The sequence below is a fragment of the Falco cherrug genome, chromosome 10, assembly GCF_023634085.1.
Source record: "Falco cherrug isolate bFalChe1 chromosome 10, bFalChe1.pri, whole genome shotgun sequence".
Taxonomy (NCBI): domain Eukaryota; kingdom Metazoa; phylum Chordata; class Aves; order Falconiformes; family Falconidae; genus Falco; species Falco cherrug.
The window spans coordinates 23453705-23480573 of NC_073706.1; the positions used below are offsets into that span (position 1 = coordinate 23453705).

The following is a 26869-nucleotide window of genomic DNA, read 5'->3' on the forward strand; positions in this document are numbered from 1 at the left end:
GGGAATGGTCAGGCGCAAACGTGACAAACTCTGAAAATGAAGTGCAGGCAGCAGCTGCAGTGCCCATGTGCATTGGCTTTTCTTGGAACTGGAGAGGCTGGAGGAACAGCCCAGGTGGTGCCCTGGGCAGCAGGTCCTTGGTGGCACTTGGCACATGCTGAAATCCAGCCACCCTCCTGGCCCTGGAGCTCCTTGATGAACCATGTTCTGGAGTGATTTGGGAGATCACCCAGCTCCAGGCAATCTTAACCATTTATTTAAGGCCTATGCAGGAAAAAATAGACTTCATAATATCCAATCTATTTAACACTGACATGTATGTCCCAAATTGGGTGCGCTTCCTAGCAGAGGCAATTTTGAATACCATGGCCTTTGTTCCAAGTCAGATAGAAATAACAGTGATTTGAGAGGATAGTTCTGCATCACTTAGTCTCCCCTTTGCCTGATCCTGTTTTCTGGGATACTGCTGTCAGCACATTCAGAGCCATCTAGGCAACATGAAGTTCTCAAAATATATGCAATACATTTAATCTGCATTTTGGGAGGGTTTTGAAATTTCTGTATTGCTTGTTGTTGGCTGATTTTGGGGCAATAACAAATATGCTGGTGTTAATGAATACTGCATGTGTTGGATGTTCTAGATTTTACTTTATTCATCAGCTGAATATGAGGTAACGTTTTCAAAATAGAAAGTTTAAAGAAGTTATCTCTTGACAAACACTTTTAAGTTAAGTGATATTGCCAGAAATACTAGTTTTGTTTTCTTTGTTTTGTATCCTCCTGGCTGAATTATACTCTTCACTGGAATGGTCAAGTTTTAGAAGGAGGCCCCAACACGAAAAAAATGAAGCTTTGAGCAACATGCGAACTAATCCTCTCTCAAGAAAAGAGGAGGCAAATGTTTCCAGCATACTACTGATAGAGGTGTGGAGCATTCTGGTATGCGTAACGTGAACTGGAAAATGCTCTCCCCCTCAGTGTGTGTTCCCTTACTGCTAAAACAAACAATACAGGGTTTTAGAGAAGACTGACTTAGAAAAGAAAGAGCAGCCGGTTGTTGTAATCATGTGGATGGGTTATCCATTGGAAATAACAACTTGTGCTAAAACCTAAGGTACTCTGGCCTGATCTGAACAGAGGAAAATTCTCTCCAGGAGGTGCAAAGGCACACCAGGCACAGCGGTGAATGAAGTGGCTTTTCTCTTTGGGCACATCCTGTTTCTGCAGAGAAACAGCTATTTTCCTTTAGTTAGAGCTTGACGACTACACTAAAATCCTAGCAAACTGCTGATTTGCTTTCATTGTAATGAGTTTCATGTGAAGGAAAAGCATGAGGGCTGGGGAAGGAATAGTGAAATTTCAGCTAAGAAAAAAGCTTCAAAGGTCTTTTTTCCTTTTCTAATGTACATCCAGATCAGTGACAAATGAGAGAGAGAATTATTGTGGTAGTAATAAGCATTAAGAAAATGTACAAGCTGTAAGACTTTGCAGAAATTATGTTTTTAACTGACTTCTTGTTTTAAGTGTTCGAAATATAATTCAGTTGTTGCTGAATGTCTGGTTTTTGCTGCATATCTGAGTAAATGGAATAGCTGCCAAAAAGTGTTATTCTCGGTTACATTTAACACCTTGTGCTATAGTAAACAGCACAATTTAGAAGCTCGAGTCTCTGTTTTCCTGAGATACAAATAATGCTTACAGAATAAGCACAGTAGAATTGTGTTTACCAGATAATTTATTCAAGTTTCTGCTTAAGCAGTTTCCAATTTAAAAATTTGTCCTAGTTAGAAAATATAATCAATTATAAAATAAACAGTTGTACAGTAAACATTTTGTCTTTTTTCCTTAACTATTTATTTAAGACCTATGCAGGGAAAAATGGGCTTCAGAATATCCAATCTATTTAACATGTGATTAAACACCACTTAGTCAATCATGTTTTCTAACTAAGCAGAATGTGTGATAATTTTGTCCTCGATGAATAGCAGTCCTTGCTATGAAGTAGAATACGTCCTTAAATGTTTTGTAATAACCAAGTTAAATTCTAAGTCATCATGCCTTCAAGTGAAGAAAACCCGGTCATGACTACATTCATCTCTACACACGTGAGTCATCCTTCTAATGTAAAGCCAAAACAGTTTCTGGGGGAAAAAAAGAAAAACACCGAAAACACCTTTGAAATTTTGTATAATGAAAAGAAAAGGAATGGAATATTTTTTTTCCAAAGTATTTTAAGCAATGACAAATTTTTAAAAAGTAAAACCCCAAAAAACCCTAATCCAAACACAAAAAAATCACTACCAACAGCAAAAGCCCTCCCTATAAGCTTTATATTCCACATCAACATGCTCTGTGAAGTTTCTGGGAAATAAATGCTAAAAAGCCTTTTAACAAACATTTTTTGGCTGTGCTAACAAGCATGCAGCGTTTATACTAGCTGTGCAGCTGCATCACCCACCAGACCTGAACCATAACCCTTAATTATTCTGGGGGTGAAATTCATATCCCACTATTAACGTTGAATAGATCATGGATCAAATAAGACTGAGGTGTAAAGGTGGGCAGCACTCTCTCTGTCCTCCCTCTGACCCTTGCAGCATGCTCACCATTTGATCGTACTAAGGGGTCCCATTTCTGGCACTTCTCAGAAGGAAATAAGATTTTTTTGGTTGGGTTTTTTTTTTTCCCAATGAGACCTTGTGCTATTTGGTTTGTTGAATTGTACAGAGAAATAGTGTCGCAGCCTGGTCTGGCTGACCTGTGCCTTCAGGAAAAGCCTAGTAACTCACCTCATGGGTGAAAAGCTTTGGGGTTTGCCTGACTCCTGAGAAGTGAGTAAACTTGGAGGAGTCATCATCTGCAGAAAAGCCTATGGACTAGCCATGTTTCAGACCAGAAGAAAGTTCAAATCTACCTTTTCAGGGTAAAATACCAACAAGAACACTAAAAGGAGCTGTACTTGGAGCTTATTTGTAAAGTACCACATCGCTATCAATGATACATAATCCAATTATTAAATATTTTTGCATGGGTATGTTTGTCCCAGGAAAGAACAGTGAAAGGTTGCATAAAACTATGCAACAAACAGAAGCAGTACTTTGAAGGAAGTGGTTCATTAAAAATGCAGTTTTAATGCCAGAATTTTTTTCTCACTTGATGTCAGTGGGGTTGATATGACTGGTCTATTGGCTCAGTAACCTGTGAAATAAAATAAATGTATGTGAAGGTTACAGAAAAAGTTAGTTCGTTGAAATATGACAATATTACAAAAAAACCCCCAGAATAGGGCTTGGCAAATGACGCAGTCAGAAAGACTTTATTAATACTATGAGCCTGTCCTTTGGAAGAATACTTTTTCACCATAAACTGAAAAGGTTTTCCTTGATGTCAGCACTGTTATTTCAATATATTATTTTTTTAATATATAATGACAGGCAACAATTGAAGAAATTCAACACTTTTCCTTCAACTTGATTTTTGATATGGCTGCAGTTTCTTTGAGTACAATATATTCTCTAGCACCAGACATTCCCCTGCCAGGCGTCACCTGTAGCCACCCTGACCCGCTTTCTGTCAGCTCCCAGATCTCCAGATGCCTATGTAATCCATGTGCTGGAGAAACCCAGACACCCTGCAATTCATGACTTTAGCTCTGGTATTCCACCGATGTAAACTGTAACGCAGATGGTGTCGAAGGGAGAAGTTACCTAGCTGTCTGGCCCACACCAGGCAGCAATCCATCATCGTCCGTGGGGTTCTAATCCTTTAGCAATGCACCCATCAGAGAGGCCATCCTGGCCTCTCATTTATCATGTTACCATTATTTTGTATCATGTCCTTTTTAATGGCAATCCAAATTATTTAATTCTATATACTGTTTTTCTGATCTCAAGTCTCGTTAATTGAAAATGTATGAATTTGTATAACTGTATTGTAAAAAGAGTTTCATAAGTAGCAATAATTAATATGTTAACAATGTGAGAAATTACTTGGTCTAGCTCTAGCATCTAATGAGAACTGTCTCTGCATGACATAGAGCCAAGCTTAACGTTCAGTCTTTCAAAATTGACTGGGACCACCTTTATTGTGAGTGATATTATGTCCTGTATTTAGCAACAAATGCAAATGTTACTGGACTTTAGAAAAATTCTGATGTGTTAGTAAGGGTGTTTTTTTTCTCTAATAAGCCAGTGATAAGTCCAGGTGAATTTTGCAAAATCTAGGGAAATGGAAGGATTCTTTCTGTATTGGACGCTCTGTTGCCAGGCTAAAAAACCAAACCAGTGGTCTGATGTGTGCTGTGTGTGTGCGCTAGTGACTGGTATCGGCTTTAAGAAATATGATGCAGTTCAAATTTGGGATTGCATTCACCAGAGACTTCCTGGCATCTGAGCGAGTGGTTGACTTGTGCTTTAAAGCAAGATTTCCTAATCATACATGGGTTTGACTAACGAAACTGCGGCTGCTCTGATAAATCCACAGGTAAATGCCTAATCCTGTTTTAAAATGTGACTAAGTGGTTCTTTATATGAGCAGGGAACTGAAAATGCCAGGCTTTTGTCATTATATCAGCCAGTACAGCCTATGCCTAATATTAATAAACGTCACTCGAGGTATCTGCTGAGGACTTGCCTAGGCTAAAACACATCAGCTATGGCGTGTGCTGGAAGCAAGGCCATTGCCCCAGTGCAGAGACCAAGCTAAACACATTTTGTAAGGTTTATGCTAAACAGCATTTATGTTGTGTAGTTATACGTTAAGCTACGCTACAGTCAGCAGCGTGCATGTGATCTTGAAAAGTTTGGCAAGAAATCGTATCTGGCTGGGGGTGAACTTCAGAAACCTGGTGAGCATGGGGTGATGTTGGGGGAAAAGGTGTTTGCAAATATTTCATCGAAGTTAAAACGTGTTGCTTTTTAACTGAGAAATGAGAACTTTATCCAGTTATTCTCTATGCACCAAATGTGCGTTACCTAATCGGGATCTCAGAGAGAAAAGATAACAGGTTAGTCCGGTGCCTTTCTCCGTGGTTCCCTTCATAAAGAGGAAGAACAACTAGAGTGTTTTTTTGTTTTTTGTTTTTTGTTTTTTTTTCAAATACACCAATAAAAAAACCCTGTACCTTATTCCTTTCGGTTGCATACTAATGTGCTGTTAATGACAGGGCTGAGAACTGCAGCAATCTGGGAGCTCCTGCTTCCCTAAAACGGAAAGTTCCTGCAGAGAATGTGTTTCCGTCAAGCGAGCAGCCTGTTTGAGTGTATCTAGCTCCTATGGAAGGGGAGAGAAAATCATTGTCCTTATTTACGGAGCATTTAAAAGCACCTTTTGAACCCCTGCAGTCAATACATTGTATACACATCATAAAAAGCCAGATCTCCCCCTGAAGGACTCTGCAGGAAAAGAATGTTGTGTCATATAAAAAGCCAGCAGTCCTTCCGCACAGGGTGCAGGCTGCTTGCCTGACCCTGACTTCAACCACAAATCTCTCAAAAATGCTTTCTCACTGTATAGCTTTGTAGCTTCCTTTCATATCTCCAGGGAAGAGATGGAGAACCAAATCTTGAGTTAACCCCTTGTACACCAGCAGATATTAGCATTTCATAAGTCATCTACAGGCATAAACATTTGGGTGTTTTCTGATTTCTCTGTTTATGTCAAGTTATGTTAATGGTAGTATCGCAATGCCTAAAACTAAAAAAGTATGTTTCAAATTAGAAACAGAAGTCAGAAAACCAAACAAAATAATAAAAACTGTTTGACTGCTTTGAATTTTCCAGAAGGGTATTATGGCATAATTCTAAATACTTTATAGTATGGAATTACTTTTGTTACCAACATTGAAATTAGAGTAAACTTCCATTCACATAAATGGAACAGATTTGAGCCCCATTCCCACATAAAAATACACTTTTTCTCAGGGGGGAAAAAAAAAAATCCCTTGAGGCTGGGTCTTATTGCAAGCAATTCTGACCTAATTCATATATATTACTTGTAAAATTTATATCCTTTCCTCTCTCACAGGCAATGTATGAAAAATTATGGGGGGAAAATGCATTGTAGCATCAGCTTTTTCTTCTTTATTCCCACAGGCACAACAGCTAACAGATCTGGAGCAAAAACTAGCAGTTGCAAAAGATGAACTGGAAAAAGCAGCCCTTGACAAAGTAAGACGTGTAACATAATGTAAGCATGTTTATCTCTATCAGCTGTGAGTGTTTCAGTGTAATTTGACAAAAACAAATGAAAGTCTTGCAATGATTTAGACGCATACTTAATTGAATGTACCTGGGAGTAATGTTACTGAAATCACTGGAACTAATTATGATGCATCAAGTTAAGTACAACTGCAAAATTATTTAAGAGGAGGGCAATCAAATTAGAAACATCTCAAAATCCCATAGAAAGCCAAATGCTATAATTTTTTACAAACAGAAGCACACTAACAAGAATGTCCCTGTAACCGATACGATTTTTATCTGAGGTTTAGTCATAGTTCTAAGGAAGATGCAGTATAGAAATGGGTCAGTCTCTTGTTAGGGTGGGACTGCTGTGACAGAGCTAACTTCTGTGGTCAGAGGTGCTCACTCATGTCAGGGGGGCTATGGGGAATCCCAGGAAAGGGACACAACAGGGCATGTTCCCTCCCGTTGGCTGTGCAACAGGGCAACTTCCTTCAAGGCATCTGGGAAGAAAATATCATGCAATAGGGAAGCAATTTATCAGAAAGGATAAAAAACTTCAACACGTTATCAAAGCCTACTTTCTTGGTTTGGTTTTCTAGTATTTTCAGGTTCTGTTAGACATTTGGAAAAAACCCACAACAAAGTATGCCTCATGCAATAAAAGCATTTTTCTTTAATCTTCAATATTGCAATCACTGAAGTCATCCTCTTGAGTGAGGATTTGCAACCAGCATTGCAAAATGTCATCCATGGAAGCAGTGCTCACAGTAACATTATTCAAACCTGTGTGTGCATCTGGTGATACATCACGCGTTTCTTGTTAGTACACTGAACTGAACTGCTCCAGATATTAATTTAAAAATTAAGCATGTTCCTTCTTTGCTTGTATAACACTCAGAGACGTGGTCTCTCACTAGTGCCAATACGCTGTCTGTGGCAATGGCAAGAGAGCATTGTTTGCCATAAATAGCTTCTAAATGCAGTTATTTGTTATAATGCAGACAGTTGTGAAGGAGAAAGCAAAGAACATTTGACAACAGGAACTTTTAATGAGAATGCTATTAAGGAACCCTGTCTGCAAATTAAAAGGGGATCTGCAGGACACCCAACTGACTTCTCTAGCCCTGTTTCTTTCCTATCATATACTATAGAATTTGAATTTAGAGCTCAGTTATGGTTCTATAGGCTTACCAGAAGCCCAGTGTCGTCATCTGGCAAGTCATCATTGAGACAGTCAATGGATGGCATCATTGCTTACATGCTGTGAAAGTGCGGTGGGAATGGTAAGCGGGAGTAGAAAAAGCAGTGCAAGTGAAGGAAAAAGACAAAGTTCACACTAGTCAGAATTGTGAGGCAGCTTTATGAGACTAAGAATGCCTGTGTTTGACTAGTTCTAACTACAGAGTAATAAGACCATTCAAGCTGTAGGTACCTTTTCCTGCTGGCTAAGAGCTTTTCTGTATGAGCTATGAACTGAAAAGAGTTAGAGACATCCAATGGTCCATCCATGTCTTCAGTGAAGACTTGGCCTTGACTGTTTTGACAATGTTTGCACACGTAGTTTCAGATAAAGGAATGGAAGCAATGTGAAGCCATGTGCGTTTTTGGAACATGAGCTGTATTTGAAATGAGTAATCGAATGATCGAATCTCAAACTGTGCTTATAAATAGGCATTAATTCATATTTTTCTTTTGAAAGGGTATCAGACTTTTCTATTAAATATCAGTTTGTGCTGACAGTGGACTTAACGTCTCTCATAAGTTTATTTGCACTATAGCACTTTTCTAGTTCCCACGATGGAACCTTGGAAGATTGTCAAATTTTGCATTGCCACAACCCAAATTATTCTATATTGAATGCAACCACATGGTGAGGGTATTAACAAATCTGGGAAATGGGAGGACATGCATCATATGTTGGCAGTGTTTTGACCAGCAAGCAGCCTATTTTGACCACGATCACATCTATGCAAGCTGATTGAGAGCTTTATCAAATGACAACCCTAGTTCCAATAGTGTTCCTTTATGTTGTGCTCTTGTGCTGCTGATTTATACGTCTCCTACCAGCAAAGTCAACATTGAATTTTGCTACCCACAGGATGAAAGCACAATAACATATTCAGCTTTTACCTTTGGAATGGCAAAATGGCTGGCCATAGCCAAGGCAGAACAAGCGCTGCCTAGCAGGGGTGAGAGAAGAAAGGATGAGAAATTATGCAGAGGGGTTTCTGGACAGGAGGAGTGTGGTTTCACATGAGTGCGATGTGCAGGAAGCACTAGGGTCTTATAGCGTTACAATGGCTCAGTCCGTATCTTCAAGCAAAATTAGACAGTCTGCTACCTCTGCCAGTTTAGTGTCTGAGTCTATTTTGACTATGTCAAATGATGATTAATGTTCTTTGTGCAGTCACTTGTTGAAAAGGTAGGAGGAACACATAGTACATGAAAAGACGTATGCTAAGATCTTCTGTTGTCCGTTAGAAATTAAAAGATCTCAGAGTCAGATGGATAAAGTAATCCTTTCCCTTTTACGCTGCCGTTGGGTCAGAGACGTATCAGTCTGGCTCAAGGTTCATACATTTTAATAAGTAATTCCTACAAAGTGCTGTCCCCTTTGATGATAATCTAGCACTCCTCCTCACTGCACACATCTTAAGGGAAAAACATTCAATTTTGTCTGTTTGCAAACAAACAAAACTGTATTACATCACCTATTTATTTGATTTCCCTTATTGCGCTATACATTAATAGTTTTTTTTATGGTTGTCTGATCCTGCCATTGAAATGTATCCTACTAACTCTTTTAGGCTTTTTATTTTTAAAGAAATGCTCAGATTTTCCCAGTTAGGAGATACATTACCTGGTTCCAGTTCAGGGAAAGTTTATCTGACGTTAAACATGGAATATTTGTCAGGTTCTAAAAAATACTTGTTTAGTTAATAAACTAAAGTGGTGCATGCCGAATGCCATTGCTTAGGGTCTGTATAACTGTGAAGTGTTTTTATATTGTATATGTAATATTTCACATACGTAGTATATAGTGTGTAATGTTACTTCTACATATATTTTCCATCAACTTGTGCTATGGTATTCCTTTATTTATCTATCTTCAAAAAAATCTTTGAAGGTTGAAATGTGCTGATGTAGCCCGTATTTATAGGTGCATTCTTTATATTAAGAGTAAGAGCAAGATTATTTTTTAAAGGCCTAATGCTGCCTAATTCACCCTGAAATTAGTTTAAGGAAGCTACCTCAATATCTAACATTTCGACTTTAAGTCTCTTGCTGTGATGGAGCAAAGGCTTAAAATGAGATTTCCTCAGTGCCATAGTTATCTCTCTGTTCTTATCATCTGAGCTTATTTCAATGACAGACTGCTATTTTCTTTAATACATCTATCTGTATTTTTGCAAGTGAAATAGCAGTTTTCTAACATGACTTGCAAGCACTCCACCACTTAGAAGTTTTAGTTTGGCTTGATGGACAGTAATGGATCTGGATAATCATATTCTTAGATGAAAAAAACTATGGGTTGTTTACTATACACTGTGGCGGCATAATACGCTCATGAAGGAAGTAATCTTTGTTGGATTAGATTCAATCTTCTTAACTTGTGGAAAAATACCAATCATTCTGAACATTATAAACAGAATTCCATGCAAAGTCTGCATCTTTTGCAACACTTGTGAACATTTACTTCTCTATAACTATTACATGCAAAAGTCTGAGACAGTGCATGATATTTGGTAGCTTGTATTTTTGTTTCTTTTCAGATAAGACCATAATCAATAATCATTTGCCATAATCAGTGTGGTTAAAACTGCATGGAGGAAAGGGAAGAGTGCCATGACGTTTTAGGCATTTTGGTGTGTAATGCACAGTAACCTGATTGTATTAAAAAATCTGCTTAAAACAGCCTTAATTTCTTCTGTTAATACGAAAAAGCAGCAGCTGCTCAAAGATGTTTGGTTTAATGCAGAGAGAGAAAGCAAGCAATTCTGTTCATAATAACACATCTCAGAGAACTGATGATTTCTTATTTTCCCCAGGAGTCACAGTTGAAAGCTCTGAAGGAGACCGTGCAGCTTTGCCTGTCTTCTGTTCTGCACAATCAGCCTCCTGCTATGAATCTAATCCCTTCAAAGCCAGCTGAGAAGCTGACATCCCCAGTTACAAAGGGCTCAAAAGTTCCATTCCAAGTGACAAGCACCAAGGTATGGTTTCTCTCGGGGTGTTTTTTTAAAACATCTTTGAAGGTTTGTCCTGTAAGAGCATCAAACTGGAACTAAGGAGGATTTTAAATTCATTGAAAGATTAGGATGAATTTTGAGGATATTTTAAGACTGTTTCTGATGTCAATAAACTTTTGCTAAAGGTGGGGAGCAGCTATTTTTTGTGCTGAGGAACAGAATTCCATCGCTTGCTAAATGGACCATGTCTGCATAACAAATCTACAAGGAAGTTGGATTTGCATCTAAAATAAGTGAGGATGCTAATTCGTAGGATCATTTTACCTGTCAGGCACTGATAGTGCATTTGTGGTAATATAGCACTAAACGGTAAGACAGTTTTTACTTATCATGGATTTTTTAGTGAAAAAGACTGATATAAAAACATAAAACAATCTGGGACACCCAGATGAAGTTTGCCAAAAGGGGCCTATGGAATTGATAATAGGCCATAGGGAATATTCCAATCATGCAGGATGGGCAGGGTAGTTTAAGAAAAAGCATGAAAAAAAAAATTGATGAATGTGTTTTGACTCAGTAGATTGAAAGATTTTGATACAATCAAGTTCTATAGCAATTAACAACTGTCCTCATAATTTTCATCTGCAGGGTTGTATTTTGTTCATGTATTCAACTGATTCAATAGATCTAGAAGAAAAACTGTGATTTCAATTAAAAAGGAAGTTTTACAGGAGAAAGACTGAAGGACACTTTAATGTCCTCCTTAAATTGTAAAACTCTTTCCTGAAATATAAGTGGGAATTGCTAACTCATATTTAACTTGTAATTTTTTATACGGCAGCTGTTGATATTCACTATTAGTACAGAGGCCGAAGCCAAAAATTAGTAATCTTTCTGTATGTAATAAAAATTGAAATACAATTTCAAAAAGCAGACTATAATTATAAAACTGGATCTCGTGTTGTTACTTTTCTAAAAGTAATGTTCGCCAGTTCCTTAATCACTGTTTTATAGGAAGAAACAATCATTCCCCAAGATTAGCACTTCTGGAAACAAAAGCACTGTAATAATAGCAGGACACGAGGGTATTAGTGCTCATTTAGATTAAGATCACTGGTTCTACGTTCTGCAGGACAGCGGGCTCCTCTTGTGTAGGTCATGCAGACTGAGCTTCACTCTGAGATCCTACATTTTTCCTAACTCATGTGGCTTTAGAAATGTCTGTCTTGTTCTTACTGTTCTCTTGAGGTCGGAAGTGTTTGTGCCCCTGCCATGGAAGCGTGGGTGCTGAAGGATAGGGCCTCACAAGCTGGGATCGCTATAGGGTCCGAGCCTTCCAGCATTTGAGGTCTCCGTGGCTGTGCAGGTATTGCTGCAGCGCAAGGAAGGACGTGAGAATACAGCGTAGAGAGTAGAATTAGATTTTGATATTTGACTGAAACACGGAATACCCTTCCTTCTGTTTTTCATGATGGTACGGATTTGTGTTTAATGTTCCCGTTTGTAAAATGTATCCGCATTTCCATGCTTCATCCTTTGGAGAACCAGCATTTAGTCTTCTGTACCCAAAAGTGCTTGAATAAGTTATACCGCCTCTTTCATAGACATTTGCTCGCATTTCTCTGCACTTGGCATATGCCATGAACATGTCTGAAAAAATAATGGTCTGCAATCCTCTTCTTCCACACATTGACACCTCATTATTATAAATCTGTGCATTATCTGTGATTATAGAAGCACTGAAACCTGCTACTGTGAAATAGGTTGTCAAAGAGTCATAGCCAGTCCAGAATTATAACCTCTGCGCTTGAGCTGTATAATAGAAGACTTTTTTTTATGATGATATCCACGCTTATGTATCTTTTCCTTTGCGTTTTCTTCCTCTTACAAACCAGCTGACTCTAACTACAGATGTATAGCTTTCTTTTTCTAAATTTATGTTTGCGTACACATTTTGATATAGCAGGCTAGTATTTTTAGAAGAATATAAATGGGTGTGATTACTTAAATATGTTTTCATGTGTAAAAATTGGAACTTCAGATGAGCAGCACTTATACATCTTGTCGTGTCTGATAAGCAGCAGCTTCACTTTCAGGAAAGAAATGATGATTTTTTGGTAAATATTTTGTTGCAAAGATATTCTCATCCAGCCTAAAAATTGCTCTCTAAAAATGTGAAACTTATTATAAATCCATTGAAGGGTACATCGTAGGTATCACTTGGGAACAATTATTCCTGGGACTGGGGGGCTGCCTGCTTAAAAAAAAAAATAAAAATGTTGCAAATAAGTAGGTTATGTATTTGTATTCATAACTAGTAACAATATTACCTGAAATGCTTGTTAGAAATTATATTTAACACAAGAACATGGTGTAGAAAGGATAATTAGGAAAGCAAATTGTCAAATTTCTTGGGAAGGTTTGTTTTAAAAACTTATTTCCTAGCAAGGTATTTTGGTCTTTCTAGAGAATATGACATAAAGAAGCATAAACACGGTTTAACAAATCAGTGCATAGGAGTACCTAAATCAGTACAAAAAAGTTGTTGTTCAGTAATTTGAAAGAGTAGGTAGAAATGGGAAATTCTTGCATTTTAATCACACAAAAAAAGTTCCTTTAAAGTGATCAAATGTAGTATCAGTCTGAGGTGTGCTTTGTGACTTGTCTTAAATGAGTTCATATTTACAATGTACAAGAATGTAAAATATAGAATTTACCATGTGAATTGGCACTAATATTTCAGACCCAAACCATTTTAGCTGTCACACACCTGTCATAACACCGAGAGTGGTGCTGACAGCATTGACCACTACAAATGGATTTAGGGCTCTGTGCATACAAGTTCAGTGACACTAACAACTTAAAAGCAAGCATAACGAGAAGGCTGATCATTAATCCTGAACTATGAGGTCTTTAACTTTCTGGATTGTTGACAATTATTTTTATAATAGAGGGGTTTTTAACACTGTAATGTCGCAGCAATAACCATTCCATGTTCTGCTGGTGGAAAATGCTTCCAAACTAGCCAGGAGTTGCTGGATGTGGCTTGTGTTGTAGCAACTTTCCTGCCTTATTGCCATTACAGAGGTGATGAGGAAAGAGAAAAATGAAGAGAAAGGAGGAGGACTGAAACTTCGCTTTCCTTTTTAATCTCCAGATGGGCGCCTAAAGACTTGTGTACTTAGAGCATTGTTAATGGATGAAAACTGTAACATTTACTGGGCTACCTGCTGTGGGAAATGTGGGCTGGTATAATCCGTGAATCAGAGCACTGGGACTGACTTCCTACCGAGGCATTCTCTGCACTTAATGTATCTCAGCATAGCAAACAACTCTGACCATTTACGTGGAGTTAGTAGATTAAATGCATTCTTACTCCGTTTGGTTTAATTCCTCTTTCTGTAAAAGGTTAACGTTATACCTTATAAAAAAAAATATTGCAGTAATAGCTATCATTCAAATATCTTTCGTTGTGCAGTGTAAAGATACCTGTGCTCGGAATGCAACAAAATGAGCTTTAGTAACACTGTGGAAAATTAATGGCAAACCAAAATCAGAAGGAAAACAGAAGAGTCTATTTCCAGTAGTGAGGTTGAATACACAGATGATGTGGAATACAGTGATGCACATACCAGAATAACAGTGACTATTTTGCTCTACAGTGGTTTTGCCAAAAGTAAAAACATTGTTTCATGTTCTCCCAGAATTAATTCCTTCATTATAAATGCCCTGTGGTTTTGTGTATTTTGTGAAGGGCACTATTTTAAGAAGTGGAAATACACATGAATTTTAGATGGTGAAGAATAACACACCCTCTCATACTGTACAGAGCGTAGGTGGAAAGACCACCTGTGAATGCCACGTCAGTGTTCTGAAGGAAATCCAGGCTGAATAAGAATGAGAACTACCCTTCTGCAGGAATGAATAGTCCAGACTGAAAGGGGAACTATGATTACTTTTTAAAAATTTTTAAATATCTCACAATAAAATGCATTACTTGTGATATAAGCTGCTGCAAGGACCCATTGCCTCTGCCTCACGTATATTGTGTATATCGTAGATGCCAGCATATATTGATTAGTGTAAAACTTCAGAAAAGTTGAAGTACCGTGGGGCATCCTCCTTTTATCTGGAAATAAATACTTCATTCCCCATCAAAGTAAGCTTGGGGACCTTTATGAAGCCTAAGAAAGTGTTCTTGTTGGAGGAGGAATGAGGAGAGCTTGTGAGACTGTTCCAAGAACGTACAAGTCTGTAAAGTTGGGCAAGAACAAGGGAGTCTGAAAAGCATTTTGAAATGGCTATATAGGAAGTTAAGAGGCTGAGTTTTCCGTGTTGATACTTAAATAACGTATTTAGGTTAAATTTAAGCTCCAGTTATTCTGGGTACATAGATACCGAGCACCTGTTACAGAAGCAGAGCAGGGCTACTGAAACAATAACATGATCATACTGTCAAGAGTCTAAGCTTCTTCACTGATTTAATCAGGAGTTTTGAAGGTTTTTTTGAAAAGCCTATTTATAAAGGATCGATGATATATCTAGGAAGCCGGAATATTTCTTGGGCTCTAGACCTTATCCATTTCATTCTACAAAACTAAAAAGAATGGTTATAAATATTTATATAAAATCATTATACAATAGTTAATTATTTGTTCTAAATATTAGTTGCATAATTATCTTATTACTGATAATATTGCAGGATATTATCATTATATAATTTATTAGAAATCGAAGAAAACAAATAGAGATGTATGTTTGTTTCTTCAAAACATATAAATACATTTTGAAGGAATGAAGAAACGTTTGGAATGTATAGGTTGAACCCAAACCACGTTTATGTTAATAGGCTTTTAAAAGTGCTTTTGTAAATCCTAGAAAACTAACAGAACGACTTCAAATTCATGAAAAATTAACCATCTGACTGTAGCGATGTATCATCTCATCTCTCCCCTTTTGTCAGTCAGGAAAGAAACCTAAATCAGAACAAATTACCTAAGGAAATAATTTCTGTTTTCTAAAATCTGAGCTATTACCATTCATATAATTTATCATAATATTCCAGTATAAATGAAGGTTCTGACCCTTTGTACAAAGCAATTTCAAATTCTTTGCTCAAGAACCTGTGAAACAACACAAATATAATTATGGACTTATTTGTGTCCTTACAGGAAAGATTAAGACACTGAAAGCTTTTCTAATGTGTCTTATTATTTTTACTCAGGGTGACCTCTGAACAACATGCTTAAAACACGACTTGGAAGTTATTTCTTGTAAGCTTTACATTTCAAACTGCCATTGTAGCATTATGTCAGGGAGCACCCCAAATCCTGTGTGTGATAACCCCACCCCAGAGGCAGAAAGATGGGCAAATAGACTTCTGAAAAATAAAAAGATGCTAGTCTGAAATTAAAAATGTATTAGTGAATTTGGTATCTGAAATTCAGAGTATGTATACGCTTTTTGGTAACATAGTCTCTGTTTTGTGGATTTGGAAAAACAAAGCTTCAGAATGTGAAATGTTTGTGACTGTTCTTTTCCAATTGTCCATTGATTTTTGCTGTGGACTGCCTCACTGTCACCCAAATAATTCTCAGCATCTGTCTGATATTTCAGACCATGAGGGCAGGGTAAGGCTCTAGCAGTCAGGTTTTTTCCTCTATTTCCCTGCTTGCTTTCATTCTCATCCTTTGTTGCTAAATACTCTTCATAATTTCTCCTAACTACTTCTCAGCATTATTCTCTCATTCTGTCTAGCAAAGTATACTCTTCGACACCTATCCGTGCATTAAAGTTCAGAATAGTAAACCTCATTATGTTATTTCTTTTCCTACAAGAGGAGCATCAGATCGGGGAGAGCAGAGGGTCCAGGATTGTCTGAGGCAGCTTTTCAAAGGGTCTGTTTCAAAAAGATCACAAAATACAAGGGTAGACCTGAAAGAGCAGCAGGTTTTAAACAAAAATTCAGCCTTTTTTGTTGGCTGCTGTGGTAAATGGAAAATCTATGTAAGTGTGAAAAAATAAAGCAAAGCTTTTCATTTAATAGAGCTCCAGGAAAATACAAACTAATATAAATATAGCATGGCGTGCTTGGATTTATTTGGATATTAATCGTCTGCTCCAAATTGAGGGGAAAAACTCCACTGTGTGTCCTTGTAGCTTTGTCAAAGAAAACAAAGGTTTAACCTAAGGGCCCAAAATATAGTATCTGAGGTCAGCTGTAAGTAACCAGTAAGAACATTGAGGGCAGTGAATAGATTTGTGCTGCATTAAAGCCTTAGGAAGTCAGCCTCTGCAGAACCTCAGGCTTTTCTGCTTTTGTTGCCTCCAACTTTGCTTCTGCCAGAGTTAACGAGATATCACTGACACCTGCAGTTTCAGTGACCTGCAGATCTTTGCATTTAACACTGGGATTGGAAAACCATAATTTAAAAAAAAAAAAAAAAGAAAAAAGAAAAAAAGAAAAAAAGAAAAAAGGCAATTAACTTAATGCAGAGTCAGCCACATTTTGTAATATGCAGTAATGACATAATCATATAACCCTTTCCTAATGCATAAACATTATGAGAATAAAATAGTATTCAAAAATGACACTACCCATTGGTTTAGAAGGAAACACGTATTCTTTACTCTGAAATTCAATTCTAAGGTACTTACCATAGAAAACTCAGGTACTATGAGTATCTGTAAGGCTAATGTAGTAAGAAATTTGTGTTTTAAAAGGTAAAAGGTAATTTGATAGCAGAAACATGACTAGCATGACTTATTTCTTTATGTAAATCTCTCTCCTTCTGCTTTTTATAGTCCTTTTTGGACTTATAAACTTATTCTGATTACAATTAACAAGATATCAGCCAAAGTGTTGTATTATTGCTAATGATGATTCATTAGACTATGGCAACTCTTCCTCATATCTTTTGTGTCCAGAATTTGCTTCAGACTGAATATGTGTTTGCTGTTGCCTCATAAAGCTTGCACAGAACTTTTTCTACAGCCTTTTTTCTTCAGTGACTAATTTTTAATAAAATTTTATTACATGCTGGAAGCTTTCACACCAGAGATCATTAAATTGAAAGCTGAAGCTCTTTGCTTTTATTACTTACTTTAAAGAAGTCTTCATTATTAGCACGTTATCTTGATAGTAAATTAGTTTTAGTTTTGTTTTGTTTTGTTTTTTTTCAACTGAGTACAATCAAGGGAAATTGGAAGAAAAACAGCTGGCATCTCTTATTTAGTCCACAACCCTAAACCAGCATCATTCTCCTTCAAGTTTCAGTGACACAATCTATACTTACCTACATTTCATTAACTCTTTGACTTCATTCCTCCCTGTTAGAGTATAAGTAGCTGGACTGGCCCATTATCCCAGGGTTCAACTGAAATTAGCAATGGGCTAATAAGCTGAAGAGGTAACCAGTAACCTTTTCTTACTGCACTTTTTGTGGTCAGTTTGCCTGTGGATGAAAAATACTCCAAAGTCTCACTCCAAATGTCCCCTTTTTTAACTAATGTCTGTACTTATCAGAGGTTTCTATAAAGTCTCCCATGATCTAGTACACAATATAGCTCAAAAATACTGTGGGTTACTGCATGACAGTGGTTAAAAAGGGATATGAGAATGTAAAATTGAAATTTCTTCAAGGATGTTTTAAATAACGTCAAAAAAACATTGTTAGGTATGGCTAATGGTCTTGCATGGACCTGAAGATTAGCACGGGCAGCTTACACCCATCTTTTCAAATTCTGTTTTAGTCTAAAACCAGGCCCCATGCTAAAGCCACCTCAGGCTTGCTGTGGCGTTCAGCAGCTTTCTGGACAAGCTCACCTGTCTTTTTCTCTACCAAAAGGAAGAGAGAGAAGATCCCTGTAATTACTTTTCAGACGTTATTTATTATAGAGATATCTTTCCTCTCCTACTCATGTCTCATACTGAGTGAGGTTTTTTTAGTGTTTCTCTCTCTCTTTCCCACCCCCGGTGACAGTGGAGATAATTGGGGAAACGTACGGTATTTCTAGTTTTAGTTAAAGTTGCATTTAGCAGAAAAATAATAACACATTGTTTTATCTTCTGACTTCCCTAGCTGACGTGTTCATTACGTGTTCTGTTAAAAAATAGTCATGTATGTGCCTTTGCAGTTGCACGTTAGTAAACCTATTTTAAAGTTTGTTAGCATCAGCACTTTTTTCTACCAATATTACATGTAAAAAAAGGCTCAAAATGTGCAGAGGATCTAATTAATCATTTTAAGTGGCTTACAAACTTGAATGTAATTGTGAAAGTATTCCGAAGGGGATTTTGCTACCCAAGGACATATTAAAGATTTATTTGAAAATAATTAATGCGGGTATCCTATATACAATATGTATTATTAATCTACTATTACAAAGTTTCACTTGATATGTGTATATGGAGCCAAGTGGGAAACATTAGAGATAGTGATCTTTCTCTTTGATTTGCGCAAAGACATGATTTGGAAAGTACTCACAAAGAAAATATTTATTGACTCTTTGCATTTTGGCCGTTAATAGGAATTTTCTAGCAATTTGATTAAAAACATGGTATTGAATCACAAAGCAGAAGAAATGCAGAATGGACTGGTGATAAATCGAATGCATCCAAGTTCAGTTTAGTCTTGAGCAATTTAAGAAATCACCTAGTGGCCTACACCTAGGTCTCATCATCTTCCAGAATTGTTAAGCTTCCCTTAATTCTACATTCGCTATTTTGTGTTAAAATAATAATAAATAACATGTAAAAATAAGTAATATAGTCTGAAGAAATGTGCTCTCACACAATGGAAAAGCAGACAGTCATTTAAAATAAAAAATCTTTTAGTATCAAACCTATATTTGTTGAAATCCTTAAAAGTTCAGTGGATGGTGCTTAAATTGAAAGTGTGCAGTGGTGAAAAATGGAGTCCTAATAAATTACTAATATTTTCTAGTACTAAATATTTTGAGGTAGTTTACAGATTATTGATGGAATCCCGTTTTCTCATATCTTTTGAAAAATTATAGTCCTCATCTCTGTTGATGGAACTGTGGTCATGATGCTAACTGTATTGTCAGGTATCTTTTTTATAAGAACAACTGTCTCTATAAGAAGGGACTTAAAGAGACAATTGGAAGCAAACAGAGCTTATTTTGGAAAAGGTTCCCTATCAGGACTCCTATCTTTTTATAAATCAATGAGAAAGCCCCCCTTAGGGCTTAACTGGGGCAAAAAGTCAAAAGACTCACAAGGAAAAGCATTTTTTCAAGTGACCTCATTTATGAACCTCAGCTCATGGTTCAGGAGGGTTCTGGCTTCACCAAGGTGGTTCTCCTGGGGTCTGTCACTCTTCTGGGGCTGGGCATCTTCGGCTTTGTCTTCCCGAAAATACAGATGTTCGTGTCTGGGACTGTAAAACTTCAGTAGCTGTTTTGTTCATCTGGGAAAACTGTAATTGTCTGTAAAGCATGTTCTGATGGTGCATATTATTGCTGCTCTGAAGTGTAAGAAGTGTTATACAGTGTTCATTATCCCACAGCTAATTGCTTTTTCCTTTGTGATGGCTGTAAAAAAATCAAGACAATTCCTTATTGAAGGAATGTGTTTGCTTGCTTGTTTGTTTCTTAAGTATTATAACATAAAAAAACCAACAAAAAATAACAAACAAAATCACCTCAAGATGCTTAATTATCTTAATAGTTTTTTAAAAGAAAGGCTTGTTATTTTTTCCTCTGCAGTGAAGGACAGCCTGTTTTAAAATTTTAGAAATGGTGGAAAAATGAAGACAAGTAGAAAGTGTATTTATATGTGAAGTTGGTGTATTTACACATGTAGTTGTATCCTTGAGCATCTACCCATCCCTCCAGCCATCCTTGAACTTTGCATGCTACAAAATATTACATATTTGAACTTGTAGACTCTATGAAAAAATGATGGTAAAATTTAGCTATTATTAAGAGAATGAGAAATTATAGATATAGATATAATTTAATATAGTTAATTGACTTGTATAAATATATTAACAAGTTTTTTTCTCTAATAATTCTTATTATATGTATGCTGACCCAACAAAAACTTCTGTTTTTCAAACCTAGTTAATTATATTTCCTTTTCTTGTTGTTTTAGCTACAGATACATTTACAATAGACATCTAGATTTACTGTTAAACAAATGGTTATTAGAAGAAATTTGGCATGAAATCATCCATATCAAGTGAGCTAATTGCATTCTGGCATTAGACATAAGTGTCCATGAGTAACTAGGCCACTCAGAAAATAAGACTTCTGCTGTCTAGCCTCAGTCTCTGATGCTATGTCGGAGTAATGGTTTGGCATCAGTGATAGTTGGTTTAAACTGTGAATTTATTATGTTGCCATACGCACTCAGGACAGAAGAAAACCTTGTGGATATCTAGTCTTACCTGGCATAATATTTGCCCCAAAGGTTTTCTATACAAATTTTTGTGTATATGACAATTTTGTTCTAGCAGTTTATTAGTTGTATAAAACCCTTAATTGTGCTTTCATTTGTGTCCTCAGTATCAGAAATTCAGCAAAAAAAGTGTTACAACTACCTACCTCAGACCTTCTTTGCTATTTTGCATGTTGTGATCCAGTGCAACTGCAGTCTGAATTCTGCGTGTTTTTCTTACATGGATGTTCAGTAAAAGAAAAAAAACTGGGTAACTCTCCCCCTGTAATCCAGTTCAGCTAAGCATAATTATAACCACCCCTTATTCTCTATTACTATTAAGGGTATTTTGGTTTTTAGATATTTAGATAAGAGAGCTGAAGAGACAAAATATTGACCAGAACAGTAAATGTCATTACAGAATAATTTAACATCTGGCACATTGTATCATCCCTGCTGAGTGCTCCTAGCAACATTCTACTGCTCTGAGGAAAATGCCTCCTGACTTTGCTGTCCAGCCCTTTATTATTTATTATTTAAATTGGCCTAATGTGAGTTAAGCTCTTTCCAAACGCATGGAATGATGCATTTTTTACCTTTAAGAGCCTGAATGGAAATGTCTTTCCCCGTCAAGCCAGTCTATCACAACTGACTCCAGTTTGCAGCCTTGGCAAATTACGTCCTGGCATGTTATCCAGGCAACAGGCCAAAATGATGAAGAAAAAGGACACAGATAAGCACATGACATACATCTTAGAAGTTGCTAGGAAAAAATGTGATTAAAGAGCGATGTGGAAACAAATTAACGCATTAGTGAACAGCTATGTCCAACAGCTGCCTCTTGCCCTTGTAGATCCTGCCTGTTCTTTATTATGAAGATTGCCACTATCTTGATAAAATTTGGTGTTAGACTACCTTTTGTTATTCTGAAGTATTTGCCATAGGAATCATTAGGTATAGGATCAAGAATTATGGAAAACTTTGAAAGGTAAACATGTCAAGCTCTTCTATTCTATTTATTTAATTTTCTTCAGTCATTTCAGATTTTATAATGACAGCTACCTGCTTAATATTTCACCAATCACTTAATCCAATGGATCCTAGGAGTACTACGTGGTTATGTGTCTATTGTAGAATGGCTTTAGAAACACTTTGTATTTATGGCCATATAAATATACATCTCGGGTATTTATAATTTGTCAGAAAATGCACTTACCCTCCAGAACAGTAGTGCTATAAGCTACAGATAATGGCGGTCATCTTGCCTGAATTTATGTACAAGTTCTACTGTGCTGTTTATTTAGGCATCATACTACACATGACTGTGTAACCATCGGTTTGGAAATATGTGATGGCATTCTAGCAGGAATGCATATACTGCAGCTTTAGTACCCTTCAAATGTGGTGTAGAGGGGGACTGACATGTATAATTCTTAGTACACTGGCATCAGGGAGTAGTAAAGGCTTTATAATTTTTATTTTTCTCTTCATTAATTCGTGTTCCTGTTACAGTAATGAAGTGCAACCCATAACCCCAGCTGTCTTTAATTTAGCTGTCCTGAGCATCCAAAGCAGTCCGGCTTCAGCTGATACAAAAGGCAGCAGAAAGGGCTGAGGATGAACTAGCATCCTAGCTGGTTTGGAGCAAGTTCTGTCTAGCCCCAGTGACATGCTGCCCAGTACTTTATGGTTCTCATTGCTTTGTAGCTTTGTAGGCAGATTATGCAGCCTTTGCTGCCTTTTTTTTTTTTTTTTTTTTTTTTTTTTTTTTGCTTTTTGAGTTTTCCTGTAGTTAGTTAGTTGATTAGAAAAGCTCCCAACAGCAATGTAGATGAATGTTTGTGAGATCAGCTGACTTGTGAAGTACATATGGCCAGGAGCAGATGATAAACTATGTTTCTAAGTACAACAACTCACCAGCAATAAAGAGATGAATTCCTTTTAGATAGGAATGCTTCCTTATGTTTTAATTTAACATTGCAATAAAAAAACTCGATCTATTTCTAAAATGTACATTCTTTGATGGAAGCACGCATGCATCAAGTAGACCTGGGAGTTATAACACAAAACTCAACGGTACAACATCTTTTTCCTCTAATTTCCCTTGCTCTATTTGCCATCTCATCCCCCACCCCTGGCATTGCCAGCACTGCTCTCAGTGCTTCTGTTTTCTTTAAAGACCTCAAATTAAAATACGGCTGCAAAGTGCATCTACAGCCATACCCATCTCTAAAGATCTGTGCAGTACTTAAAAGATTTTTGCCTAATACCTTTAGTTCCTTTACTCCATTTTACAGAAAGGTTACCTTAAGTGCATGATTATGGGTTCATTTAATCATTTTAATTTCTTATTTATCACCTCTCCTGTATTGTAGCTCCTGAGATAAAGTCCAGAAGTATTTATCATATTCCTTTCCTGTTTATTCCTGATATTATAGGTTTTCTACTTTAATCTCTTGTCTCAAATTTTGCTGTGAAGGATTGCTCAATTGTGCAAATGTCAGCTTTGAGGGAGCCAGCTGCTTTCCTCTCCATTTCCAGTTGTGAATGTAACATAGTTTGGATTAGGACGAAGTTGAGCATTGCTGTAGCTCCAAATTATAAGACATTTGAAGAAACATATGTGATTTGGTGATTACATGGTTCATCTTCCTTCATGTTTCTATCACGATGTGACCGAGCAGCAGCCTAGAGAGCCGCCATGGAGAGATCTCAACAGATCAGAGTGCTGGGCAGTCACCTGCTGTATGACATTGAACAACAACAAATGCCAAATTCTGCACCTGGGATGGTGTCATCTGGTATGTGCATGTAGATTTGGGAACCAGAGGCTGGAGTGCAGCCCTGCAGAGAGCAATCTGAGGCTTTTGGTTGATCAGAAGCTCAACAGGAGTCAACCATGTGCCCTCATGTCCAAAAGGGCTGCCTGTGTCCTGGGGTGCACTAGGCACAGTATAGTGAACTGGCTGAAAGACGTGGCTGTGTCATGTCTTGGCATGACATCACCTTGAGTGTTATTGACACTTTGGGGCTCTACAATCTACGTAGGACGTACAAATATTCAAATGTGTCCAAAGAAAAGCGACACGAGTAGAGGGCTTGTGAGGAGCAGCTGGGGATACCAGGGTTGGTCAACTTCAGGTGACTGAGGGGTGACCTCATTGCTGTCTCAAACTTTCTTGTGATGGGGAATGGAGAGGGAGGTGCTGATCTCTTCTCTCTGGTGTCTGATGATAAGACTTGAGGGGATGCCCTTAAGTTCCATCAGGGGAAGTTCAGATTGGCCATTAGGGAAGAATTCTTCATGGAGAGGGTTTACAAGCACTTGAATAAGCTCCCCAGGGTTGATGTCACGGCCCCAAGCCTATTGGTGTTCAAGAAGAGTTTGAAGAATGCTTTTAGATACAGGATTTAACTTTTAGGTTACCCTGTGTGGAGTCAGTAGTTGGGCTTGATGATCCTTATGGGTCTCTTCCAACACAGAACACTCAATGTCCTATCACCAAGTCCAACCACTAACCCAGGACTGCCAAGCCCACCCTTAAACCACGTCCCTAAGCACCATGTCCACATGGTTTTTTAAACACTTCCAGGCACAGTGATTCCACAACCTCCCTGGGCAGCCTGTGTTCTGCAGTTGGATACTTTTAATTTTTTAACTTTTTAATTGAGCTTATTTCTCAAGTTTTGATATTCCTATGCAAAATGTAAACTGCCACTTACTTGTCATCTTGTTTTATATCTGTTCCCTTCTTTATATTTTAAAGGCGTGTGAAGTCTCAGGAAGCCTAAAACGTGTTCATTCACTTCTCGTGTATAGGACCTGAAAGGATACTTGTGTGTGTTTGGAAATGGAATTATTTCTGTACTTTACCAAGATATTCTTAATTTTGATGGACTGCTATTTCACTAATTGTTCTCATGTGGGGTAAGCTGTGTAAAATGCAGCATGGGCAACTGAATGAAACAAAGTTATTTTCCTATTACTTCCACTAATTAAGTCATCTTGCAGTTTGCCATGTGATACTTCTGTTTCCTCATCTATGAAATAAGGGTCATTGTCTACTGCAAAACACAGTAGGAGAGCTATTTTGAGCAAGCTCTTTGTTATCAGGTCCACACTTCTTCATTGTTCCAAATAAGTTTTAATTTATGATGTGACAAGCAAGAATTAAAAATAGGGAGATGAGATGGAGACAACCTCGCGTGAATAACTGTCTGCTGTTGTTAGTGACATGCAGACACATTATGAAAAGACAATATATTTGCTCTTTTTTACTTCCTGTTTGTCTCTAATGCCTCTTTCTTTCTTTCTTTTTTACATATTACACTGGTTGCCTTTTTCCTTACATTTTTTTCTGACGTTTTATCCTTAATTTCAGAGTTTGGGGGTGTGGTTTGGGTTTTCAGGATGGGTTTTGTTTTGTGCTTGGGTTTTTAACAAGCAGCACTATCCAGGTGATGAATTGTCAGGTACCCTAATGTTCTGATTTGCACGGGTCAGTCAGATAGTGCTGTCTCTCTGTCTTAATAATCCTTCAGCTACTCTGACTGCTAAATAGCTTGTGAATCTGGATTGATCTTTGTAGGTGACTGTACAAGTAGGTAGGAATTATGACATCCAGAAACAGAGAATGAGTGTCCTGGTGGTACTGAGAGGGGCTGTAGGGGATTCTGCAGTCTCAGCTTATTGGTTTCAAGGTGCGCTATGGAAAAATGCTTTAAAATCTGTGGTTTATACTTAGAAAGATCTCCTGGCAATAATGTTCATGTAATATCTTGCCAGACAGTTATAGGAGACCCTGAAAGTCATGCTGAAGTTTGCTCTCTTTCTTGGATCTCAAAAATGTACTCAGAAATAAGATTTGAAGGACATTTCTGTTAGTGTAAGGCAGCAAAGCATAGAGGGGCTAATCCTGCCTTTTAAAAACATTATTAGAAAAGTACTGGTATCTATGTGCTTTGTATCAGGTCTGTAGCATAGATATTATTCCATGGAACTGATCCTTTAAATAGTTTTGGGATATGAAACATAGATATAGCTTTTACTATGTCCATACCCAGTTATTTTTCAAGTTGTCCCCAATACTTTTGCTTGACTGAGAGAACCAACAAATTAAAACTTTATAATTGAAATACAAATGATTAATGCTATGGATGCCAGAAGTCTATTACTAAGTCCTTTAACAGCACGCTAATTCAAGAAATGCTTGATGTGCTATGTGGTAAATCCGGTCATATTTCTAGACCAACTACCCAGAGCCTTCAGTAATAAATGTAATTCTTTCCTTCGCCATTTTAGAGGTTCTACTTTTCTTTTTATCTGGATAATATGGATTTAGGTGTATTGTGTGCTATAAAGTGCCTTGAAAAGCAGTTTAGCAATGATATTTCTATGCTCTTAACTATATCAAATGACTTATACATGCCTATATGATATAAACGAAGGTTTGAAAATACACTTCTATTGAGGTATTTATGCAAAGGCTGTCTGTGGACCTTAACAGCAGACTATTAGATGAATTATAAAAATGTTTGCAGCATAACATTATGGTAACCCAGTGACCTACCTCTAGTGGCAAGAGATCTAAACTCAGGACTGAAATCCTGTAGTACTACACAAAAATTTTATTTAAAATCTGTGACAGAATAGGAAATAAATTGAAAGGAAATCTCAGAACAGAAAGATCATAGAAAAAGGCTGCCTTTGGGAATTAAAAAAAAATAAATTACATAGAAGCAAAGGATGTCTTATAGGAATCCCATCCTTTTTTGTAAAGCTCTGAGCATGCACAGCTTCCACTGAAATTGTGATGGTGGTTCCTAGGAGTTTGTGGGACCAAACCCTGAATGAGTTATCAAGAGCTTTCCCACCACAGCAGTCAGCTGTCCTCAAAATACATAATACGTATGCAGCTCGCACTTCACTGCACCATTAGAGGCAGCACCAGCCTTCAGAATATGTTTGTATCATTAGCCCAGCTGACTTCAAAGAAGGCAAACTGTGTCACAATAGAGCCTTTCTCTCACCTATAAAAGTCAGGATTAGCAAAAGCTACGCCTACAAATAGAGTAGAAGAGACTTAACAGGA

At 37.3% G+C, this 26869-nt stretch overlaps 1 protein-coding gene across 2 annotated transcripts in view; it reads left to right on the top strand.

The window, feature by feature from the left end:
• Positions 1-26869, top strand: part of LUZP2 (leucine zipper protein 2) — a 309932-nt gene that overhangs the window by 260596 nt on the left and 22467 nt on the right. For both annotated transcript variants that reach the window (XM_027798713.2, XM_027798712.2), the window contains exons 9-10: positions 6093-6167; positions 10235-10399. In XM_027798713.2, the coding sequence (XP_027654514.1) occupies positions 6093-6167; positions 10235-10399 (240 nt within the window). The remainder of the gene's footprint in view (positions 1-6092; positions 6168-10234; positions 10400-26869) is intronic.